The following is a 23,330-nucleotide window of genomic DNA, read 5'->3' on the forward strand; positions in this document are numbered from 1 at the left end:
TACTTGTCCTTTGTCAGACACTCTGCTGAATGACAGTGACGTAATGAAGTGTTTACAAACTGCCGCATGCTAAGCTTCTATCCTCTCCACCTCTGAGGCCTTTAATTATATTTTCTTAGAAGGAGGCTGTGACATTTGGTACACACTAGTTTTGGAAAAGTGTTTACTTAATAGGAACGGTCCATTATCTCTTCTAAAGCCTTCCCGCAATCTGCTCGTTTGCTTGCCGTTTTAGGATCCAAAAGGGTATCAGTGCTCTTTGTCATAGAAGCATATGCTTTTGCTGCCATGAAATACAAAAATCTCAAACATCCAGCTCTGTAGGTTTGTTGATAGATGTGCCATATATCACCCTGCATCCCTCACTGTTTGTGCAAAAGAGAAAATTTGGCTTTGTTATCTCAGGGTGGCGTTACAAAACTTATAATAAAATCATGCTCAATATCCACCAAAAGCACCAAATATTTGCAACCAGCCTGATCTCCTGAATGAGTCACTGACACGCAGCTAATACTAATTCTTGGCATTTCATATAAATTCTACTCTACTATACTTCTTATTCAGCAGGTTCATAATCCTTAAAGTATCTGATGGTTGGAATGGCTTTTTATGCCTTTATTGCAGAACGCAAGTAGAGAGCAATAAGGAGACTTAACTCCTAAATATTCTGCTACCCTTGTTTCTCCAAAGAAGGATAATTAGAAAAAAACAACTAAGTACACCAGGAAAATTATGTCTGCATTAGAGGACTTCTTTACATTCACATCCTCTGCAAACACACACACATGCAGGAGTCTCTTGTTGCAAGGCAACAGTGCTGACTACTGATAAATCATGCTGACTTTTTGCATTTAGTCCCAATGCAAGCAGTATTTTAAAGCGAGGCAACTTAAAAACCTATGGAGATAATCTGCCTGATAAAAGAAATTGCTTCTGATGAAGTTATTTAAAGAAGAAAAGTTTGACTCCTTGTTAAAAATTCTCAGCACTGCTTCCACTCCACTGTCACCGCACGGTATGGATTAGTTCACTGTCAGCGTATGTGTGCTGGGGAATGACTCAGCATTGTGGCATACCACACTATGACTCGCTTCATGACTAGTGGTGATGTAACACAATCTTGCTCCTGTCCACACACATCAGATCCAAGGTTAGCCCTGAGAAAACGACTTCAGCAGAAATGAAAACAGTCTGCTGGTGTCAAACTGCACATCACATACAGTATGTGCATTTAAAGACCACAGAAGGTCAAACAGCCACGTTAAGTAACGTTGAGCAAAACATATTTTGTATGAGGTGGGACTTAAAGGGTACAGAGCTCAAGGCGATCTATTCTAAAGTTTTTGTGTTAAGTCTGACTTTTACCAAGGAGACTGAAGCCCACCTCCATTTACAGACCACGAGTTCATTTTTAAAAAAAATATATTTTAGTCCTGCTTATTTATTACATATTTGCCATCATTGTTTTACTTGAAGCACCTTTTGTGCAATTAAAAAATATAAACATGTCAGTGCACATAATGTTGCAGAATGGTTAAATATTGATGTTGCCATCTTATGATAGATTGGAGTTTGGTACACTCCGCTTTAACTGAGTAGCAAAATCAGGACATTAGAGTAACTAGATAAAAACATGACTTTATAATGAGTGTGTAAAATAAGCTCGTAGACTGTCGTTGTTGTTTTTTTAAGGTTAAATGTTGATTATGAAGTGGTGAGTTTCACAACACTCATGGAATAGAGTTAATGTTAACTTTTAAAGGACAATAAAGCAGATAAGTCAGCAGTGATGGATATTACAATGTAAAACACACTCTATGTCTCTCTGTTATTGTTTTAGCATGAAGTGGGAAACATTTGTCTTTCATGTAGCTGCACTTTTATCGGGATCTTTTTTCTCGGTGTGAGAAAACCTTTGACTTTATCTTTATTCAGGTCACTCAGATCCGCTCCCTTGCTCCTTCATCCCAATCTGTATGCATCTTCTCCAATGAACAAGCAAGTTCCCTGACTCAATTATGGATTCACTGAAAGCGCCTGTCCATCATCGCTTGATCCGATTATCTTGTTGTCAGGCTGCTCACTCACTCACATCATTATATTACTGAGGAAAGCCTATGGAATTACAGTGCCATCTATCATAGCTTGCTCCATAGTCCACATACTCTGAATGGCATACTGCCATTAGAACCAGATGTTTAACCCATACTGCTGAGATTCCCTTCACAAGGGATATATATATATATATATATATATATATATATATATATATATATATATATATATATATATATATATATATATATATATATATATATATATATGACTATTCATTTACCAATTACTGTGAACACATATTAACTTCAACCCTGCAGAAAACAGGCAGAGAGCAGAGAAAGGCTTAAGTCACATGAGCTGACCTTTGGGTGATAATAGGCTATGAATATGTGTATAATGAGCTTTACAAATTGTTGCAAATACCTGGTCTGGGATTTCATCCAAGATGCAGGATGCCTCAACATGTTGCCTCAGTTTTCACTAAATTTAAATATGTCTTTGTTTACATGTGGTCTGACCACACCCAATAGGGCTTATTTCCACATGTAGTAATAATATATTGATTCAGGGACCAGTGGCAGAATGTAGCAGCAGTAATATTACTTAAAAGTTTGAATGTCAGTCATTGTAGACACTTTCAAATCAAAGGAAAATCATGAAAAAAATCGAAATTGCTGGTTATGGTGAAATTTCATGTCACTACAGCTAATTTACTTGTCAACATATTAAAGGGGAAATGCTGTCACTCTAGGAGCTGAGTAATAATTCAACTGCAGTTCTTGTAATTTCAGTCTTTCCAGTGTAGAACTGAACTAAATTTATCTGTGCTGAATACCCACCATGAGCTCTAACCTCAGTCGTTTTTGTGTCACGAAGCCACTGAAACACTCTTTATGATATGCAGAGTGCCGCTTCACAGAGGAGAGACTGACAAAATGTCATAGTGGTTCCTGTTTTTCTGTTGTGTTGGACATCAACTACATTGTTCACAAAAACAATCAGCAATATCACTTATAAATATACATTTTGCTTTCTTAAATAATTAAGAATCAAGTGACCAAGTACCATTTTCAAGTTGTAGCAGCCAATAATCAAAAACAAGCTCACCTGAATTATCAGCAGTAATTGTTTTTTATAACTCAGGAAAACTGAGGACTCCTGCAATGTTTCCATTTGGATATTTGTCAGTGAGCATATAAATGCATTAAGTAGCAACATATTCACAGCTTGCCAAATACTGTGAAAGTTCTCTGCTTAGCATCCAGGAAACCAGTGTTATTAATGACACGCATAGTTACTGACTGAGCTGCAGCTGCACCCCTGTGCATGCTTGCACTGCCTGCGCCAGCTAGCAACAGCCAAAATGCTGATGAGCCATAATAGACAGTATAAAAGACAGAGATTGCTTCCAGGGCTGAAAAGTGAAACTAATGCAGAAGTGACTAAAACCTGCATGCTTTAATGGCTAGCAGGGGGTAGGACGTCTGGTTGCATAAAGACTTCTACTTGTGCAGAAGTCTAGGATAAATAGCTTCATGAACTCAATCTCTAATTTTTTGTCATATTCAGTGAAAGATTACGTTAGGTGAAAATGATTGTGCACACAAGTGTATGATCTTAACAGTTTTTAGCCACCCTTTTAATGGTATACAAGGACAAGGGCTAAGAGAGAGATGCTGTAAAACCTTGACAGGATGAGACTTTCTGCAGAAAACTTGGAAGAAAAGCTTTTTTTTTTTTTCCATTTTCAATTTCTTCTACTTCTATACCAGTGGTGATGTTTTGTCCGAGTGGTGACATCTAGCATTCGAGAGTTTATTACAGCAAGTCTAGCAAACTTCAAGTGTCAAGGTGATAGGGCCCTGGTGACATCATAGATGGCACACAACACAACCAGTGGATGCTCTGTGTTTGGAAGATTACATCGCTTCATCAGTGCAGCATCAATTTCTTTCAAACTCTCTGAAACTAAATGGAAATCCCTTCATGTACTGAATGTCCCGCTGATGCAAGACAATTTGTCCATTTTGAGCTGGTGGGCTTCCAAAGATAACGGCATGCTTCCCTGTTATTGTTATTGCTAGCAAAATATGATTTGAGTCCACATCAGATTTTCATTTTATTTCTGTGAAGTTTGTGTTAGTCTGTTTGCAATGGGAACCAGAACTTTTATTGGCTTAGTGATTAGTGATCTCCATTTTTAAATTAGTGCTGGCTAGTCTGGCTTTTTGTTGCGTGTCATGAGGAAAGCAAAGGAGAAGCATTAAGCCAAGGCATTTGGGACCTCGGCTCAATGCACAAATGCAACAGTTTGTGGGGCAAATATGACCCGAGTCTTTAACAGAAATGAAATCAAGTCTAGAGGCTGTTAGATGCAACAAAGAGGGTTGAAGAAAGTCTGATTTTTGATGTTACTTAACAAACCATTCACACATTAGTGATAAAGAGAGCTTGAATACATTAAAAATAACACCTGTTCGTCTCCATCTGTTACGTAGTCTGCTCGCTGTTTGTACTGAAACATAATTCCTAGGAAGATAATGCTTAGAGGTGGAGATTCACACATTATTTGTGCAATTATGAAATAACCTGTCGCCTCTAGTTTGAAGTTTGTAGATTTTAATGCTCGCTGGCAGTGCACTGCAATCTGTTTAAAGTTTACTTAGTGACAGTTCATTTACAACAAGCAGTTTTACACGACTTTCTTCTTTCTCAAAGAAAGATTTGTTCACTGATCCACTTTGTTGTTGAAGTGTTGTTCCCAGATCTCAGCATTTAACTGCGCGAGTGCAATTTGAATATTACCTACAGGAAGTAAGTAATAAGCTAGTAAGTATGCTGAATTGAAAAAGATTTGAATTGTAGTTTTAACAGCCATCTGTAGACTTTATGTGCGGTGTTGTGAGTTTATTTTCTCACTTGTTGCGGCAGTAGAGGGCCATGCACAGCGTTCCCAGGAGGCTAATTGCCATGGCGATGGATGTGATTGACAGCACCTGTCTCTTATACACCTCTTTGCTCTCTGTGGAGAAATAAACAGAGGAAGAAGTCACATTAATGTTTGAACAACAGACCCTCGGGGAAATAAAGCTATAGATCATGCACGTGTTTGCTGATACGTGTTTATGCGAGAGACCAAGGAAGGGAGAGGAAACAGTGGGCTGTGCATCTGTGCGAGTGTGTATATCTGCAGACATCCCACAGTCAATATTCACACAGTCCTCACCCTAACGCAGAATTAAACATGGGTTTGAGATTTGCACTTACCCATTTTTAATTTCTAACGGTGTTGTTTACAGCACCCAAACAGCCATTTTAAATCATTGAACAAGCAGTTGTGGTGCAACAGCTCTCTTAGGCTTTTTTGTATCTGTCTTGCAGATTCTTACAAGTGTAATTACTTTTGCGTAAACCAAATAAAATTGAAATAAAACAGCAATAAACAAACACGCTTTTACAACTCCCCAGCAACACTTGCTATTCTTAGTTACCACACAGCCTTTCGGCTCATTTTATCAGCTCTCCCACATAGAGTAATGGTCCGACAGACACAAGACACTGCTTTTGAAATGGATGCCACATGTAATGGAGCCTGAATACATGGAGACAAGAAGAGTTATGGTGCGGAGGAACGCCATTAGTGGAGAAAAATGGAAGCTGTCTTGTTTGTTCCGAACAAGTAAATCATAGTTGCCTTCAGATACATTAATAGGCAATCAATCAAGTTTTATTTAGCAAGGCTCAGACCTTGGAAAACAATGACGATGACAGGTGTTGAGGTTTTACGTTGAGGTGATTGAGACAAATTTTCACCATGGATGGGCACGAATGGCCACTTTAGCGCAAAAAAAATAATCACCACTCACAAAAATCACAGCCGCGAGCTGAGGAATAAAACCGCAACACAGCTGCAGCCACTACGTTTTGCTCAAGGGCATCCTGACAGCAGTCAGCGAGGGAGAGTGTTACTAATTCACAACCACATCAATATTTTTAAGCCTGTCAGGGAATTTAAAACAGGGATCTCTCGGTCCAAGCATTTCACAGCAGCCTTTAAGCTATTGTGTACCCCACAGAAATCGCACAACCGGTCGTACATGCAATATATCATTTATAATCCCTAAAAATAACAGATGTTGCAGAACCTATTAGTGTCTTTTCGGTACATTTTTCCCTTCTCCTCTGTGCCATTATTTCTCTCCCTCCATCTATGTCTAAATTATGTCCGGGGCCAGTGCTGTTTAGATGCTGCTAATCAGGCTGCAACAGATTTGCTCATTGGCTACAATTATGTCAGTAGAGGGAGCTGGGGCACATTCGGTTGGCTGCAGGGACGGCAGAGCAACAGACACGGAGGCAGGAGACCAAGACGAAAAGCAAAGGTGAGGAAAAATCAACCAGCCAGGTGCTAGTAAGGAAGGAAGATGGATTTTTATCTGATAAATCCAGCGTATTGACTGATCTGGCTGCCACTGTTTAGCCTTTTCAGAATTTACAACATGCCTGAAGAAAACTGGGTGGTAATTAATGTGTGTAGGGACAGAAATATATGAATACATGCATTCACAGCTACGAGTTGAGTAGAGAAATGGGCAAAACTTCAGTATATCACACACTGTCTGGCTTATATTTACATATGCATACAGCATTTCAAGTATTTGGTTAGTCATAAATATGTTTTTGGCTTGTCCAAGGTCACGCAATACCTTAGATTCCCCTCCCACGTGCTTATTTGGTCACACTAGCTGTACACACACACACACACAACAAAAAAACACCCTCTCGTGATATGAATTAATCATATGGCTCATGAGAGGGAAAGTATGTTCATGTTCCATCTGTGGAGCCGTGAGGTCACATCTTCTATTACTTTCCACTTGAAACCTCCACTTCTGCACTGCAGAGCCCTGCCGGCCACTTATTCACAGCCACATTATAGAGAAATATGATCAATATTTTACACTAAAAGTGGCAGCGGCAGTAATATAGAAGGGCTGCTGTGACCTTTTTTGTATGTAGTCATATACATTCATAGCGTGTTTACAGCTGCTATACACTCCGCACAGTTGAGTGTGCCAGAAAGATAAGCCGGTAAGAAATGGAGAAAGAGTTGGAGAAATACAATTTAAGTGGGCTTATGTGAAATAACTGAATGGGAAAATAAAAATGAAAAACTGTGCGCATTTCCTACTTAAAAACAAAACAACTCAGATTTTGTGTGCCGACTCTTTCAATCATTATCCAAAATGATTGAGTTGAGCTTCATTATGAGAAATGACCAGCTTTCTGTTACATCATACAACATGCACACCTATGTCCTGAAGAGCATGGATGCTCAAAATAAGCACAAACAATTACAGTGCAATCAAATAGCGGGTGAGAGCACAGTCACAGACACTCACACACAGAGGAGACTAAAGTCTGGCGACAGAGAGAGGTGGCATTTTGACAGCATATCTCTCAGGCATACTGACTCTGAGCCCTGATGAGATGGCTGAAGTCTGCCTGGTGGAGTTCATGACATATAAACAGAAACAGTGGACAATAAAATGCACTTGGCAGTTCTCCAGCACACACATTTCCATCAGTAGTGGCCCTCTCCTTTGGAGTGCTTTTGAGCCAAGTCCATTAGGATCGACTCAGTTTTCCCCTCAAAAATCACTGAAAGTTAAAAAAAACCAAACAAACAAAAAAAGCTCTTGTGCATTAAGAGATTTCAATTTTTTTTCTATCCAGGCAGTGTTTGCACATTGAATCTTACCCTTATTTTAGTGACAAAGGGTGCCAGATTAGTGAGTAATTCAAGGATTTTAATCTAATACCAAACATATGGACAAGTCAGGCAGCTGGCAGGCACCGACACTGTCAAGGACTGTTACAGATATTAGGTGAAAGACTATTCAGTTGTATTTCATTTGTACAATTATGGAATAAACTGTGGCCTGGAGTTTGAAGGTAGTAGAATTTAATGCTGATTGGCAGCACATTGGATTCAGTTCAAAGTTTATATTGTTGCAGAATTTGGATGATTGATTGGTCAAACAGTCAGTGTTGGCATACTAGCATAGAAGCTACTGATCAACCAGGTTTTGAGACTACCAGAAATGGAGGTAATAGAAAGGATGGACTCGGCCCCTTTGATGTTACTCATTGTTTGTAGACTTTTGCTGTGAAGCCTCAACTCTGCTGTTATGTTGTTATGTTGCTGGAAAGAGAAGTGACCATAATTGCATGAAAAGTTCCAATGCAAGTTATCAGCAAAGGCTAGCAAATATGACTGAGAATGTGCATCTAGACACTGTATGGTAGCATTGCACATCGAGCTAATAGTGCTAAGTACAATAAAAATAAAATACTAGAATTTCTCTCATGAGAACTGGAGCACTAACTTCTTAGATGAACTGATGGGACAGTTAACGATGCAACAAACCATAATGTTTGTCAGACAAAACTCCAAAAGACACCAATACCACAAACAGGGTTTAGCAATGCAGTTCAGCAGCTTGAATTTTCAGACCCCCTAGGGCAGTGTTTCGCAACCACTGGATGTGCCGCGAGAAATGATCAGGTGTGCGGTGAAAGATTATCCACCTGATTGGTACTCTAATCCAGCCGTCCCCAACCTTTTGTGTGCCACGGACCGGTTTACGTCTGACAATATTTTCACTGACTGGCCTTTAAGGTGTTGCGGATAAATATAACAAAATAAAACCAGTACAGGTGACAAAATAAGAAGATTTATTCACAACACATGGGAAAAGACCCAGGGAAACCGAGTTAATGATAAACATCATTGAAAAATAACAATAAAAACCCTGAAAACCATACATTTTACATCCGAGCCTCAACTCTCGTGGCCCGGTACCAGTCTGTGGCCCAGGGGTTGGGGACCGCTGCTGTAATTGACCAGCGTGAGTAATGGGCAGAACAATTATATTCTTTTCCACTAGAGGGCAGTACAACTTCTTACTCCAATTAAACGGGTTACCAACTGCCAGTAAAACAGAAGAAGACGAAGAAGAAATGACATGGTCATGCTGCAAGTGAGACAACACAGCATGTCATAGCAAAAGATAAGTGTTTCAAAAAGAAAAAGTAGTCAGTCTGACCTGAGTCCTGGAGAACATTCGGACCCAGATGAAGGCTCGTGCATGAGTGAGAAAAAAAAAAGGTATACTGGGGACAAAGCGAGCCAATTCCGCTATACCGGCTTCACGGAGAAAAATGATCAATATGCTTTTTGCGACATTTTTGTTTGGTGGTGTGCTGTGTGATTTTCTAATGGGAAATATGTGCCATGGCTGCAAATGGTTGGGAAACACCGCTCTCGAGGCCTTCACCTGTTCCATTTTAAGCCTTAATAAAACCCCTGTACATGGGACATAGGAGTCGATGGAGACCGACTCGCAGTGGCCATTCAAGCAACTGTTTTGGCATTGGTTCTTGGCTTCATCTAAAACAGGTAAAATGGTACCAACCTTGAGACAAAGCTGCAGACTGTTCACCAACAATACAATCAGAACAAACAATGAAAAAGAAAACAGTGATTTAAATACGTTTAACACACAACTGTAGATTGATTCATTTTCAAAAGCCCAAATAAATTCTGATATTTAAAGGTTCAGCCCTATGAGAATGCTGTTTTGATCCTTTAAAGGTAGTATTTGGTTCCATAATGATGAGATTAAAAAAAACCTTTTTTATATCATAATGTACATTATGCAGTTCCATTTTGATTCTTAAGTCTTGATAACAAATTTGTCTTCATCTTATGCTCCACATTGTTTTATCAAGTTAGATCATTTATTACGAGTCCATGTCAATGACAGCTCGGTTGCCCATTGTCACGGGCCGAGACGGTTACATAAAGTGCACAAGAAGAGTTTGTTACTGTCAAAGCGCGGCATATAAAGATGAGCATTCTGATACCAACGATGCTCTGTTTATCACATGCCCCCAGTCTAGGCCATGATAAATGTCATGATCATTAAAGACTGACATGGATGGATGAATGGAAGGAGTGACATAAGAAAAAGCAAAGATCAAAGGATGCAGACAGAGTGTGGGATTATGTTGCCATTTCTCCGCAGCTCTGAGCATTAGAATTTCCATGTGCCGCAGCACAGACTGCTGATGGTGGATAAAACCTTTATTATGCAGGCCTGCCGTGCTAGAGTAAACATGCTCTCTTGGCTGGTCACGGTTCTTTCCTCTATTACTTGGATAGCTTTATTCACCCATTTACAGACTGAATCTATTTAGGTGACTGGAGATATTGTTATCGCTGGCAATTTTCTTTCTTTCTATCACTTTTTTTTCTTGCTTCTCATAATATTCTCTCCTGTCCCACAGCCCGGAAGATGTTACTGTAGCTCAGTATGTGCTGGTAGTAGCCATTCTTCTGTGTGCTGCCTGCCGTTTGGCTTCTTACTGGCACTAAAAGGAGAGAGCTCATCGCCCCGGCTTTTCCTGGCTGGTCCTTCTAGTGTGGCATGAAATTGATTTTAACAAGCACTTTGTTTGGATCCACCATCAAGCACCACAGATTCTTTAACCCTTCAAATTCTCATGCCCCAGTGCCTGAATGCTATGTTTTTGTCTGCCTGTTTTTGGTTTGGTTGGTTTACGGATAGATTTGCATAACAATTTTACTAAAGGCTGACTTCAGCACAACTAAAGGATAATTAACTTTGATGAATCTGGATGCAGAAGCTTTTTGGATGCATTATTCATCAGTGTCAGATGACGATAGCAAATAACAGGGCCAATTCTCCCATGGCAATTTTCTTAAAAAATAATGGGACATAATACGGAGTATTTATTTATTTTTTTATTACTAAAAATTCTCTAATCCTGAACCTATAGGAAAAAAAGGTAATGTTTCTAGAAGCAACACCGATTTATTCAAAAAGAGCCAAGTTGCACCACGAGGAATTCAAAACCCTTCACAGAAAATCTCAGTATAATAAAAATAAATGAAATTGTGATAGAAAAGGGATCTCTGGGAAGACACCGGAGTGATTGCAGTTTATAAATTCCTCTCTGTCTTTCTTCCCTTGTGTTACTTATCTCCTTTCTCTTCTGTCATACCAAACAACTCGGGCTTAATATTTAGCATTCTCAGTGCATTTTAGTTCTCGGCTTACCAAAGTTGAGTGAGTGATTTAAAAAGTTTTTCTACCTCGCCAGTTTCTATCACGATGTGAAGTAAATGACAGAAAGAAACAAATGCGTCCAGCTAGGTCTGTTCGCCTTTGCTAACCAGCCTCCTTCCAGCACAATCACTCGACGAACCCTCTGGAAGGAAATTGAAAATCAACATGACTTAAAATACATCTACTGCCCTTCAAAAGTAGCTGCTTGTAACACTTTCTTCAAACATTGATTTACAAGTCAGTGCAAAAGCTTCCAGTCACAGCTCAGTCATATTAGAAATATTGATGACCACATGACTGACTGACTGGATGCTGTCAAATTTGTCAACTTCTGCCAAGTAACCAGAAAATATATTAAGAGGAAAACTGGATCAAAGAATTCCTGAAGGTGGTCTCGGCTCAGGGCTTCAGGCTGTGATGTCCTCGGAGGAGAGATTTCTCCTTTTAACCCCAGAAACTGAGTCTCTTGGAGGGGAGAAGTTCATTCTCTATAAAACAGACTTAATAAACTGATCCGTAAGGCCAGCAATGTTGTGGGGATGGAGCTGGACTCCCTCAAGGTGGTGTCGGAGAGGCGGATGCTGTCCAAGATAAAGACAATGTTGGATAACACCTCCCACCCACTCCATGACATGTTGGTCAGTCACAGGAGCTCGTTCAGTGAGAGACTGAGATTACCGAAAAGCACCACTGAACGACACAGGAAATCATTCCTGCCTGTGGCCATCTCCCTGTACAACGCATCCACTTAACACACTGTTTGCTGCTACAACTACACATGTTTCTTTTCCAAATATTTATTTATAAGTGACTTATGTATGTATGTATGTATATATATGTATATATTGTACTATTCTTAGTTAGCGTATTGTCTGTCTTGTCTTAATGTTGGTTTAAAATGGAGCACTGTAACAAAAAATAATTTCCCCCAGGGATCAATAAAGTATTCTGATTCTGATTCTGATTCTGATTCTGAACAGGCACAAAGCTTCAAGTTATCTGTAAAACTAACCACAACTGGGTTAAGATAAGATAACCTTTATTATCCCACACGTGGGAAATTTGTTTTGCTACAACAGAAAGTGGACAGTGCAATGTTATATAGCAAAATATATATAGCAAAAATTAAAACATCCATCCATCCATCCATCTTCATCCGCTTTAACCGGGGCCGGGTTGCGGGGGCAGCAGCCTAAGCAAAGAGGCCCAGACCTCCCTCTCCCCAGCCACTTCCTCCAGCTTATCCGGGGGAACACCAAGGCGTTCCCGGGCCAGCCGAGAGATATAATCTCTCCAGCGTGTCCTGGGTCTGCCCCGGGGCCTCCTCCCGGTGGGACATGCCTGGAACACCTCACCCAGCAGGCGCCCAGGGGGCATCCTTGTCAGATGCCCGAACCACCTCAGCTGGCTCCTTTCGATGTGGAGCAGCAGCTGCTCTACTCTGAGCCCCTCCCGGATGTCCGAACTTCTCACCCTATCTCTAAGGGAGAGGCCAGCCACCCTTCGGAGGAAGCTCATTTCTGCTGCTTGTATCCGCGATCTCGTTCTTTCGGTCACTACCCACAGCTCGTGGCCATAGGTGAGGGTAGGGACGTAGATCGACCGGTAAATTGAGAGCTTCGCTTTTACACTCAGCTCCCTCTTCACCACGACGGACCGGTGCAGCGTCTGCATTACTGCAGCTGCAGCCCCAATCCGTCTGTCGATTTCCAGCTCCCTTCTCCCATCACTCGCGAACAAGACCCCGAGATACTTGAACTCCTCCACTTGGGGCAGGAACTCATCCCCGACCCGGAGTGGTCACCCTTTTCCGGCTGAGAACCATGGCCTCAGATTTGGAGGTGCTGATCCTCATTCCCGCTGCTTCACACTCGGCTGCGAACCTTTCCAGTGCGAGCTGGAGGCCCTCACCCAATGAAGCCAACAAAATTAAACCCCACATGTTAATATTTACTTGTTTGTATGGCAAAGAATGCCAAGTTTGACCAACACATTCTCATCTTTGGAGTCAAGTACTGCCGTTCTGTCAGCAGCTGCTGGCATCACAGAGACACGCTGGCAGAGGCAACATTGGACACAAAGAGATAAAAGTTCTCTTTTAAAAGAGTGACAAAGTCTGCCTGAGGGGCGGCAGTTTCAAAGTCATGGGTTTGTGAGTCAGACCCTGTCATGTTTGGGTGATTTGTGTTTTGCACTCATGGATTTCTTTTACTTTTGCTCACTTTTTACATTTGTTTTCAGTCGCTGGTAACATTTATGGTCGGGAATAAATGTGTCGCTTCTCGACAGTTGTCAAATGATGCTTACGGCTACCCCATGTGTTTAAATGTGACTTCGTTGCTGTTTATAGTGATGCCAGTGACATCTGGTGTAGGTTGGGGCCCAAGATTACATTTTTTTTAATCTCATCTCAAACACTAATGTCTTCATGCTAGAGCTCCCTGCAATCCCTCAAACCTTTTACTTGAATGTTAAATTTACTCCAAACTAAAAATCTGTTTATTTATTATTAAGGGCGAGTTTCTCAGCAGCAACTGAGATTGGTCCTTTTTAATCCTCAGATCAGAGCCTTTTTGGTCAAATGGTATCTATAAATCATCCTGTTGTTGATGCAATGTGTCTTAGAGTGAAATAACGATTTGCTATCACTTGCTATTGACAGAAAGGATGGGGCAGTTCAAGTGACAGTTTGTAGTTTAATCTACTATGTAAAGTATATTTTCTCACTTGCATTAATGACAATAATCTGTGACAAAGAGCATTACAGTAGGTCTGTGCATTTCTTTCCTTCAAAGAGCTTCCAAAGGCACAGACACTGACACACCAGGATTGAGTGTGGGAGGTTCTTATCTAGCCGCTGCTTAACACAATGCTGGGGGAAGACGTTGGCAGGACTAGAGACGTCAGCTCGGCAATGAAAATGTGGCAGCCTGAACAATGTTGCAGAAGCATAAAACCTCTCGCTGAATATAAATGGGGAAACCTGCAAGATAGCTCTGTAGAAAATATCATCTGTCACTGCCAAGTTTGCATAGTCTAAGCAGGTTTTCTAAAAAAAGCTTTACTTCGTTTGACTGCTTAGGCAGCGATCGGGCAGCTGAAAGAGATGCAGCAGTGCTTGTTCTTGTGAAATTTGACTTTGAGCATGTAGATGCTGTAAAGCCAGGCAAGAGGAAGAGCATTTTCCTTGATACTACAGAGTTTTTTTTTAACCTAAAGAGGACACATTTTGAGAGAGAGTGAGGGGCTCTGGTTAACAAGTTTCATGTCGTTAACTAGCGCTTCTCAGCTGTGATACCCGACACAGAGTCCGCGAGAGCCAAAACCGGGAGCGAGCAGCTTGGCGAAGACGAGGTGGAGCCGCTGGCATCTATCCTTCACAGCCTCGCAGCGTGTGCATGGGAAACGCACACTAACATTCAACACACAATCGCTGGAAGGATCTCATCAAACTCACATTAGGGCTTCAGACACACACTTTGAGCATGTGCCATGCATGCGCACACATACCCACACATACTAATGAGGAGTGCGACTGGTAACGGTGCCAACATCACAAAAACTCCCTCACTGCACCCTGCACGCCTCTCTGTTCTCACTGTTTCCAAGGAGACTGCAGCACATTGGTATTCTGGTGGGACACTTCATGAGCAATTGTGAGAAAAAGAGAGAGATAGTGCAAGAGAGAGAAAGAAAGCAGAAAGATAGAAATGGTGCGGGGAGTAAAGATACGTAAGTACATATGTGTAAGGAGGATAAAAACAGATTAAGACAGCGTGTAAAATACAGTGCAGCACGCACGGTTGACGGCAGCTAATATGTTAATGTATAACTATAGATATATTTGTATTCACCACAGCTTTCCTGATTACATTTCAAATTATGTCACAGTGCCATATGTAATTAGACACATCCAACTTATGCCGTTTGCTGGCTGTTATGAACAATTTGTTCTGTATCTGAGCCCTCAGAGTGTATTGTTTATCCAATATGAAAAGCGGTGATGTTTACAGTTATGACTCAGACAGATGCAAGACAAGAAAAGCTTCCTTACCCATAAACTCGATGCCCAAGTGATCTGTTGTTTCACGCAGCAGGACGGAAGAAGGAGAGAGAGAGAGAAAAGAAAACAGCTTTTATTAAGAATTGCGTACAATAGCATTGTGTGTTATGTGTGTAAGTCATCTGTTGTCACAAGAGGTCAGAAGACACATGTTAGTAAAATTACACAATAAATGACACACATGCGTGAGGACCCTCAGAGATAATAATGCTGGATCTGAACTAACCTCGTGCTTAAAGGCCCAGAACTCTTTCAGTCGGGTTCACGCTATGAACAACGCAGTTGTTTGAAAAAGTTGTTATATCCTCTCCCATGCACAAATCAAGAATTATTAACATTTGAACAGATGTCTGATGACAGTGTTGTGGGCTTTGCTTGTGTTTCCTGCACCCTGTCAGTCAAATCGGATCAAACCACAGACCAAAGGAATCACAGTAACTGGGATCCTAAGCGATAAACTTGGCTCAGAGATTTGAATCTGTCAGTATCATTTTATACTTTACTCGGTTTACTCGGTGGAGAAAGAACACTTCAGTAGCCTCACATGTAAGTGGTGTTATTTACTGTCATTTTGTACCAATGAGAACCAAACCAAGCAGAGATCTTAGCAGAACTACTACAGCTCACACTGTTCCAGCTCTCAGGCTTTCCTTCCAGACTAATATTTTCTTCATCACTTCATTCAGATAAAATGCTTTCTAATCTTTTACCTACAGCTCAGATTTCTGACCTTGACATTTCTGCAGACACAAGTAAAATCGACAGATGCTGGAAAAAGGCTTCAAGGCCACCAATAGAATCCACTCGTTACAAAGAAGAGAGAAAAAAAATCACTATCAGTGTTCATCCACAGCCTAAAACTGTCTAGTTTTGACTCTGAACAAACACATTTTGTCTTCACCAAATTGCGATCACAAATATAGAAAAGTGTGACTTAAATCTTTCCTGCCTGTTGGCATCTGGCTTTACAATTGGTCCCTCTAAAGCAGCGGTCCCCAACTCCCGGGCCTCGGGTCCGTGAGTCGTTTGGTACCGGGCCGCGAGAGTTGAGGCTCAGGTGTGAAATGTATGGTTTTCAGGGTTTTTATCGGTTTTCAGCGTTATTTTGTTATCGTTTTTATCATTAACTCAGTTTTCCTGGGTCTTTTCACGTGTGTTATGAATAAATCTTCTTTTTTTCGGTACCGGTACTAGTTTTATTTTGTTGTATTTATCCGCGACACCTTAAAGGCCGGTCTGTGAAAATATTGTCGGGCATAAACCGGTCCGTGGCGCAAAAACCACGGTCCGTGGTTGGGGACCGCTGCTCTAAAGTACACAATGCAATACTTGCACCCCCTTAAAATCACATCCTCTACAGAGAAAATTACAAAGTCAATATAAGAGGGGGCACCTCAGTGTCAACTATATATATTTAATTTTGTGTAATACATTGGGATATTTATAATTAGAGGCATTTGTATTTATTTTGTAACTTTGTTTAGTTAATTGAGTTAATTAGTTCATTAATTATTCTATTATCTAATCATAGTTAGAAAATGTTAACCAATAAGACACAAATCAATTAAACTTTTCAACATTTCAGTCATTAGTGTTGATTTCTACCAAAGTACTGACTTGGCAGTAGTACCAAACCCAGGTCTAGTAACTTCAGCTGTTTTATATGTTACACGATGCACTGATAGAACTTATTAAATACAATGTTTGATTGGCTTTTATTTACTTTAAATCGCTCACGCTGTTTTCATAACACTAACCAAAGTACTTTCCTGACTCTAACCACTCAATCCATTCAAAACCAAACAGTTCTGTACCAGTCATGCTGCACTTAAGTATAAACTAGAGAAACAAATTAGCTGTATCAGAGTGTATTTAGATGAAAAATGCACATTTAAACACATAAAAATATCACAGCCAACCAGCACACCTGCGAACTCATCGAAATGAATAATAAATTGAGGATGAAATTCATTCACAAACTTGAGCTCAGCCACGGTTACAGCAGATCAGCGGATCCTGCTGCCAACCCCCATCTGCTACTGGCTCAGCTGATACAGCTGACACATGCAGATGGTAAATATCACGTTAATAAAACCAATTCAAGCTTCTTTCGCCTCCTCACAGTCGACTTCACAGAAGTGGAAATTTCAAGATTAGAGTTGAAAATGTCTTTTGAGAAAAAAGTCGAAATGTGGAAATTATTGTTGTTGTTTCAGGACAAACTGCCATGGCTGCCATACCTTCTATACGGTCCTCATCTCAGTACTAGAAATCAAGGAAGAGGCATGAGGAGAGAGGATTTGAGGCAGGAGGCATTAACAAAATGAGACATCCTTGCTTCTGAGCTGTCATTTTAAGACAGTGTCAGTGTAGAATGAGGAGTGCACAGCTTCTTAATCGGTTCATTGTGGGGTTTTTAAGACTACTACTGTTATTTATGATCTCTGTCAGATGAGCATGACAGTGTTCATGAAAACAAACCGTTTATATTCAATTCCCAGTGTGACACAGTGTGACAAGAATGCACACATAATATATTTTTCTTCCTTTAGTCATCACACCCACAAATGTTGAAGGGTAGAGATGATTTCCTTTGATAACCAACACAACCAGTGAACAATAAACACATGTATTTGTAAAATCCTTCTACCACCATGCTTTAAAGATTCCAGCTGTTTGGCACAGCTGTTTTGTATGACATGGTTGAAAAGACTTTCTCAAGGTGCACCTGGTCATCCTCGATATCCTCGTCTTACAACTCTTCTCTCTATTGATTGCTCCCGTCTCCAGATACATTTTAGAGCCCGATCCCGATATCCATCTTAAGACCTAAGCACAAGAGCATCACAGAGGGTACCTAACGTCTCCTTTGTATACAGCTGTGAAGTCCAAGAGCACTTTAGCACATGGCTTTACACACTTTACTGACTATCTAAAGGGATGGAGACTGCATGTGTTTTTAAATATATTCAAAGCTCTTTTCTTATAGCAAGAATGACAGGTACCTCATTCTCTCTAGTATTTTTGTCATGTTTCTTTACTAAATAAAACTTGAAAAACAAGAATGTACAAGCATGGTTTTTGATAAAACATGCTGCATTCCTGTAATTTTATGTCACCTTTCATCCTGTAACCCTCAAGGAGTCTTCTTTGTATACAGTTTTCTTTTAATGCCTGTGTGGCATCCCTTAGTAGTGTAACAACGCTGTGAACTGAGGGTAAATGCATATGGTAAAGTCTGCAGAAATGCAGACTTACGAAAGTGTGCATGAAGGGCTCGAAATGTTTCTTGTGGTGCCCTTGCACACTTTGACAATGGTACAGCCCTCAATAACTTACTGTAACAGTGACTCAGTGTGGACACTGAGACTGAGCTGACGAGATGAGACGTTCTTGAAGGTGATTCACAGAGTGAATGAGGACAGAGGATAGAGGAGACAGGAAGGCAAGGAACAGAGAAATGAGAAAAGCCCTCTCTCCATGCGTGTCTGTCTGGGTGAAGTTCCTGAAACTGACCAATCAACTGGCACATCTGAAACTCATCCTCTCATTAAGATCCAGCAGTATTTGAACCTTAAATTTCAGCCTGTTCAGTCCTTCTACATGGCACTGACACTGCAGCTGAACTAGCTGTAGTCTCTAGTCACAGTTTGCAGTCAAGTTGTCTCAAAGTTATGCCTTCTTTCTGTGTCATGGGTTGCTCTCCATTGCTCATCAGTGTGCCAATTGCCTTGCACGCTTTCCACCATCATCTCTTCCTGGATAAAGCCTGCCTGTCTGACTCTCTGCTCCAATCAACGCCCACCAGCCAGCCTTTCTCTACGCTCTTCCCACTGGTTCTCCTGCCAGCTCTAACCAGCCGTGTACCAAGCCTCGTCTGCTTCCACTCCAAACTATCGCTACTGATGCAACTTCTCACCAAAGGTGGCCAGTGTTGCAGGATTCCATTAGTAGTAAAATAATACAAAAAGATCTGTTATTTTTAACCATTTCTGTTTCTTATTTACAACTTTGTGCTTTTAAAGAGCAGAATTTCTTATTTCATCCCTAAAAATCGGTTCATGACTTCCGTGAAAAAAAACCCACTGCACAAATAGTCAAGTAAAATGACACCTCTGATTAGATCCAATTTCAAATGATCACTCTCACACTGCCACATATTATACAAGGATAACAGACAGGAAAAACTCCTGTCACCGACTAGTAGACATAATCTGAAGGAAGTGCAGATGTCTGTGGTGTTACCGATGGCTTCTCTCGCACTGACAGTGACTTTATCTCCTCAGTGGCCCTGTCCTACATCTTAGAGTGGGTGAGCTGGTCTTTCTAATGCGAAAATCTCTGTCCAATCTGCCCCCAGTCTTATCGGGCAATGTTAGCACAGATGTAAGCGGATCATTTTTCACTTTGCCGGTGACCCAGAGACCTCTCTCCAATGCCTTCTTGATTTCTCCTTTCAAAAAAGCCTGTGATGCAGGACATGAGGAGGTGAACGAGATAAACAGTGCAGTAAAAGCTTTTGGAATAAGCTGCATTTTACCAAATATTTGGCAACTGTTTTTAATTCCCAATTTGACATCAGAGAGGTTTATTTATATATTTATTCATTGATTTTATTAAAAAAATGCACAATGTTTTTCTTTATTTGCAATTCTGGTAGACAGTTAATCTCCATTTCTTTCTATAATGACACACGTGCACGTATATTTTTAGCATCAGTGACCTCGCTGATATCTGCACAGCTACAAGAAAATGATGGTGTGATCTGTTCTTTGAAATTCTGCACTTTTTCATCCCTTTGGGTAGAGCTATAAGCGCTGTTGCTGGGTTGGAAACTCAATTTCCCATGGAGCTCAAAGAGAAGAGACTAACACTAAAGCTGCCAAGGTTTGGGATTTCATTTTCTGTATAGCTTGGTTGGTAGAGTATATATCAGCACCGGCACTGTCAGGATATAAGACTTAGTTCCCACTGGGGCTGGCTATACTCAAGATGTATGCACTTCTGCTACTGTAAACCACATTAGCTGGAAGAACCCACAAGGTGTTGTAAGTTAAATACTAGAGCAGGGCGATATGACCAAAAATATTTATCACGTTATACATTTGAAAATTTGCGATAACGACATAACTGACGATATAATTGACACTAGAAAAAATACTTTACAACTCCACAACTTTAGTGCAAAAAACCCCATCAATGTATGTTCACTTAAACAAGCAGCTGTTTTTTTATGTGCATTAAAGTTATATAAAAATGTAACAATGCAAATTCCTCGCTGACAGTTTAACCAAAAGGCATTTCCAGTGGAAACTGGCCGACATATCCTCAGCATAACCATGTATAATATCCACAAAACTTAAAAAGAGGTTAAACACACAATACGGTAATATTGTGTTGAAGCACAGTACGTATCACTCCGCGAGGCTCTTGCCTACGATAGCTGTAATGCTCCGACAATCCATCAAGCGGTGCGGCTTCGTAGCTTAGCAAAGTCGCACTAAAACATTTGACAGATTTTCGAGCGCCGTGTACGACATAAAATCATTTCGAGGTCAGTAAGCACAACCAGAGTTCATACATAAGGCACACGGAATTATAAGGGGCTCTGTCGATTTTCAGAAAAATCAAAGGATTGATTTTAAGTATGTTGTATTTTCCAAACAACACGGTAATAGCGACGGCCTGCTAGCATGCTCTACCAAAAATAATGCTTTGTGTGACGGACGAAGGCTAAACCAGTTCCACATCACTGAAGCTGCAGCATTTTTACAAACCAATTCTGGTTCATCTGTTTCATTTAACGATCCGCTTTCGCTCTTCTCATTCTGTGTCGCCGCCATGTGCGTATGTAAACAAAGGCACTGCGCATGCGCGCTTTACCCATATTCTATCACGATATGTCATTTTCCTATTGTTGCCCAAAATTACACCGGTATTACCGTGAACGGTATGATATAGCCCAGCCCTAATAAATACTATGCTCTGCAGGAACGGCCGCACCTGATGTCACATCTGATCGGAACAAGACATCTTTTCATTCATTCATTCATTCATTCATTCATTCATTCATTCAAAAAAAAGTAATCTCTAAGAAGCATTATCAAAGAGAGGAGCTTAAATACACACAATCAAAAAATGTTGCAGATGTGGAAGAATTGTGAGGCTCCAAAACGTTGGCCCCCTGTTGTAGTGTGAGAGAAACTCACAGTTGACCGTTGTAATAACCTTTCATATAAAGATAATTGGATACATTTTCTGATCTTTAGCTTTCAGTGTGATGGCTGCTACAACCTGCACCTACTAACCAAACAACAGAAATGAAGAAACTTCTAGCTGGTATCATCATAACACATGTAACAAATGCAATGCAAAGAGAGATTGCTGCAATCTCTAGATTGAGTTTGTAATATTATCTTACAATTGATAAGATGCAAATCACAAAACACAACTTGCAAAAATCTTACAACGTAGAGACGCTGAAGTACAACTTCCATATTTGAGGACAGGGAAAAGAGGATGTGAAGGACATCCAGAATATTTTGTTTGATGAAATGGTCAAAACTGCAAATGAAGGCTGACAGCTGAAAGTACTGATTCTGAGGAGGAAACAAGAAACAAGACAAAATCCATTTCTAATTTTGTTCCCAATGATAGCATTTTGCAAAAATATGATATATACAGTGTATAAAAGGTGAATCAGCTTTAAGATAAAATAAAAATCATTTTTAGTAGAGGCAAAAAAAATGCCACAGTGCAGGTGCTTCTTATTTTCAAGAGTATTATTTAAACACAGCCAAAGCTGCTGCCAAACCACAATTAGGACGAGTATTTTTTTCTATAATTGAAAAACCAATGTATTCGTTTAATTCTGCTCAAGTGCTGTTGAAAACAAAAATGAGACAATGTCCTTCAAGCTTTTAGTCCTTTTCATTTGTTGTCTCCTGGGAAAATAAACCAAGCATCCCCCCCCTCCCCGAAAAACGTAAGAAAGTGGAAACTCCCCACTGTGTGTGTGTGTTTGCAGCCTGAGGAGTAGGCAGGTGTGGGTGGCAGGGAGTCTTCAGCATGTTGCCCTACTTCCTCTCCCTGTGGGCACTCATATGTTGACAGGGATGGTGTGTGTGTGTGTGTGTGTGTGTGTGTGTGTGTGTGTGTGTGTGTGTGTGTGTGTGTGTGTGTGTGTGTGTATTTCCACCTCTGGAGTGAGCTTGACAATGGAAGACAGATTAGCTGACCTCCACAGGGACACACACACACACACAAACACACACAGTTGTTTTACAGACTGCATTAATTTGAATTCACTACCATATACATCATAAGGCATTAAAATAATGTAAAGAATAGATTTAGGGTTGCTGATTAATTAAGCACAGGACATAACGGGGCATGAACTCCACGTACACAAAAGAGGAGTGCAATCAGAGTATCTTTTATTCCTGACTGAAACATGATGAGCATAGCCTGGCTGTCTATTCTCCTCTCGTAAAAGCGGTGACCATGGTTGGGTCCTTGCTGTTGAAAAAAAAAATCCAAATGTAGCCTTTATCAAAGTAGTGAAAGTAAAAGTGAGTTAAGAGAAAAAAAAATGATAATAGGATTTTTAATCAAAAGGAGAAAAAAGTCAAAATGAACTCTTCTAGAGTTACTCATCTTGTGATGGATGCAGATTAAAAGCTGTAATACTGTCTGACTGAATTTAACTCATTAGGGCACTTTAATTGACGGTTTTAGGATGTATCTGCAGGACTACCTAATTTTCTTCACATCTTAGCCACTGATGAGGGAAATGTCTCTATTTCCAGTCATGTTTATTGTTGAGCTTGTGACATGTTTAAGGTTGTTTCACTTCTATGAATACTTCGCAAAAGGTCGGGGACTTTGCTGATGTAAAACTGATTGCAATGTGGCTTATCTTCTTTTTAAGGTCATGTTGAGCAGCTCTGTGCCACTTCCAGTGCAGCTGCTATTTTAAGATCTGACCACTTGCACTTGTCCATCTGTGATGTGGGCTGGATTTCTTTTACTGTGTCAGAATGGTGACCCCACAC

At 40.5% G+C, this 23,330-nt stretch overlaps 1 protein-coding gene across 1 annotated transcript in view; it reads right to left on the reverse strand.

Moving 5' to 3' along the window:
• nrg3a (neuregulin 3a) overlaps positions 1-23,330 on the reverse strand; it is a 356,064-nt gene that overhangs the window by 26,251 nt on the left and 306,483 nt on the right. The window contains exons 5-6 of the mRNA XM_085427252.1: positions 15,268-15,291; positions 4,978-5,080 (exon numbers count right to left, since the gene is read on the reverse strand). Of these exons, the coding sequence (XP_085283378.1) occupies positions 4,978-5,080; positions 15,268-15,291 (127 nt within the window). The remainder of the gene's footprint in view (positions 1-4,977; positions 5,081-15,267; positions 15,292-23,330) is intronic.

This window comes from Rhamphochromis longiceps, linkage group LG13 (genome assembly GCF_057381845.1).
Source record: "Rhamphochromis longiceps isolate RC_006_pf linkage group LG13, R_longiceps_female_GT1.1, whole genome shotgun sequence".
Taxonomy (NCBI): Eukaryota; Metazoa; Chordata; class Actinopteri; order Cichliformes; family Cichlidae; genus Rhamphochromis; species Rhamphochromis longiceps.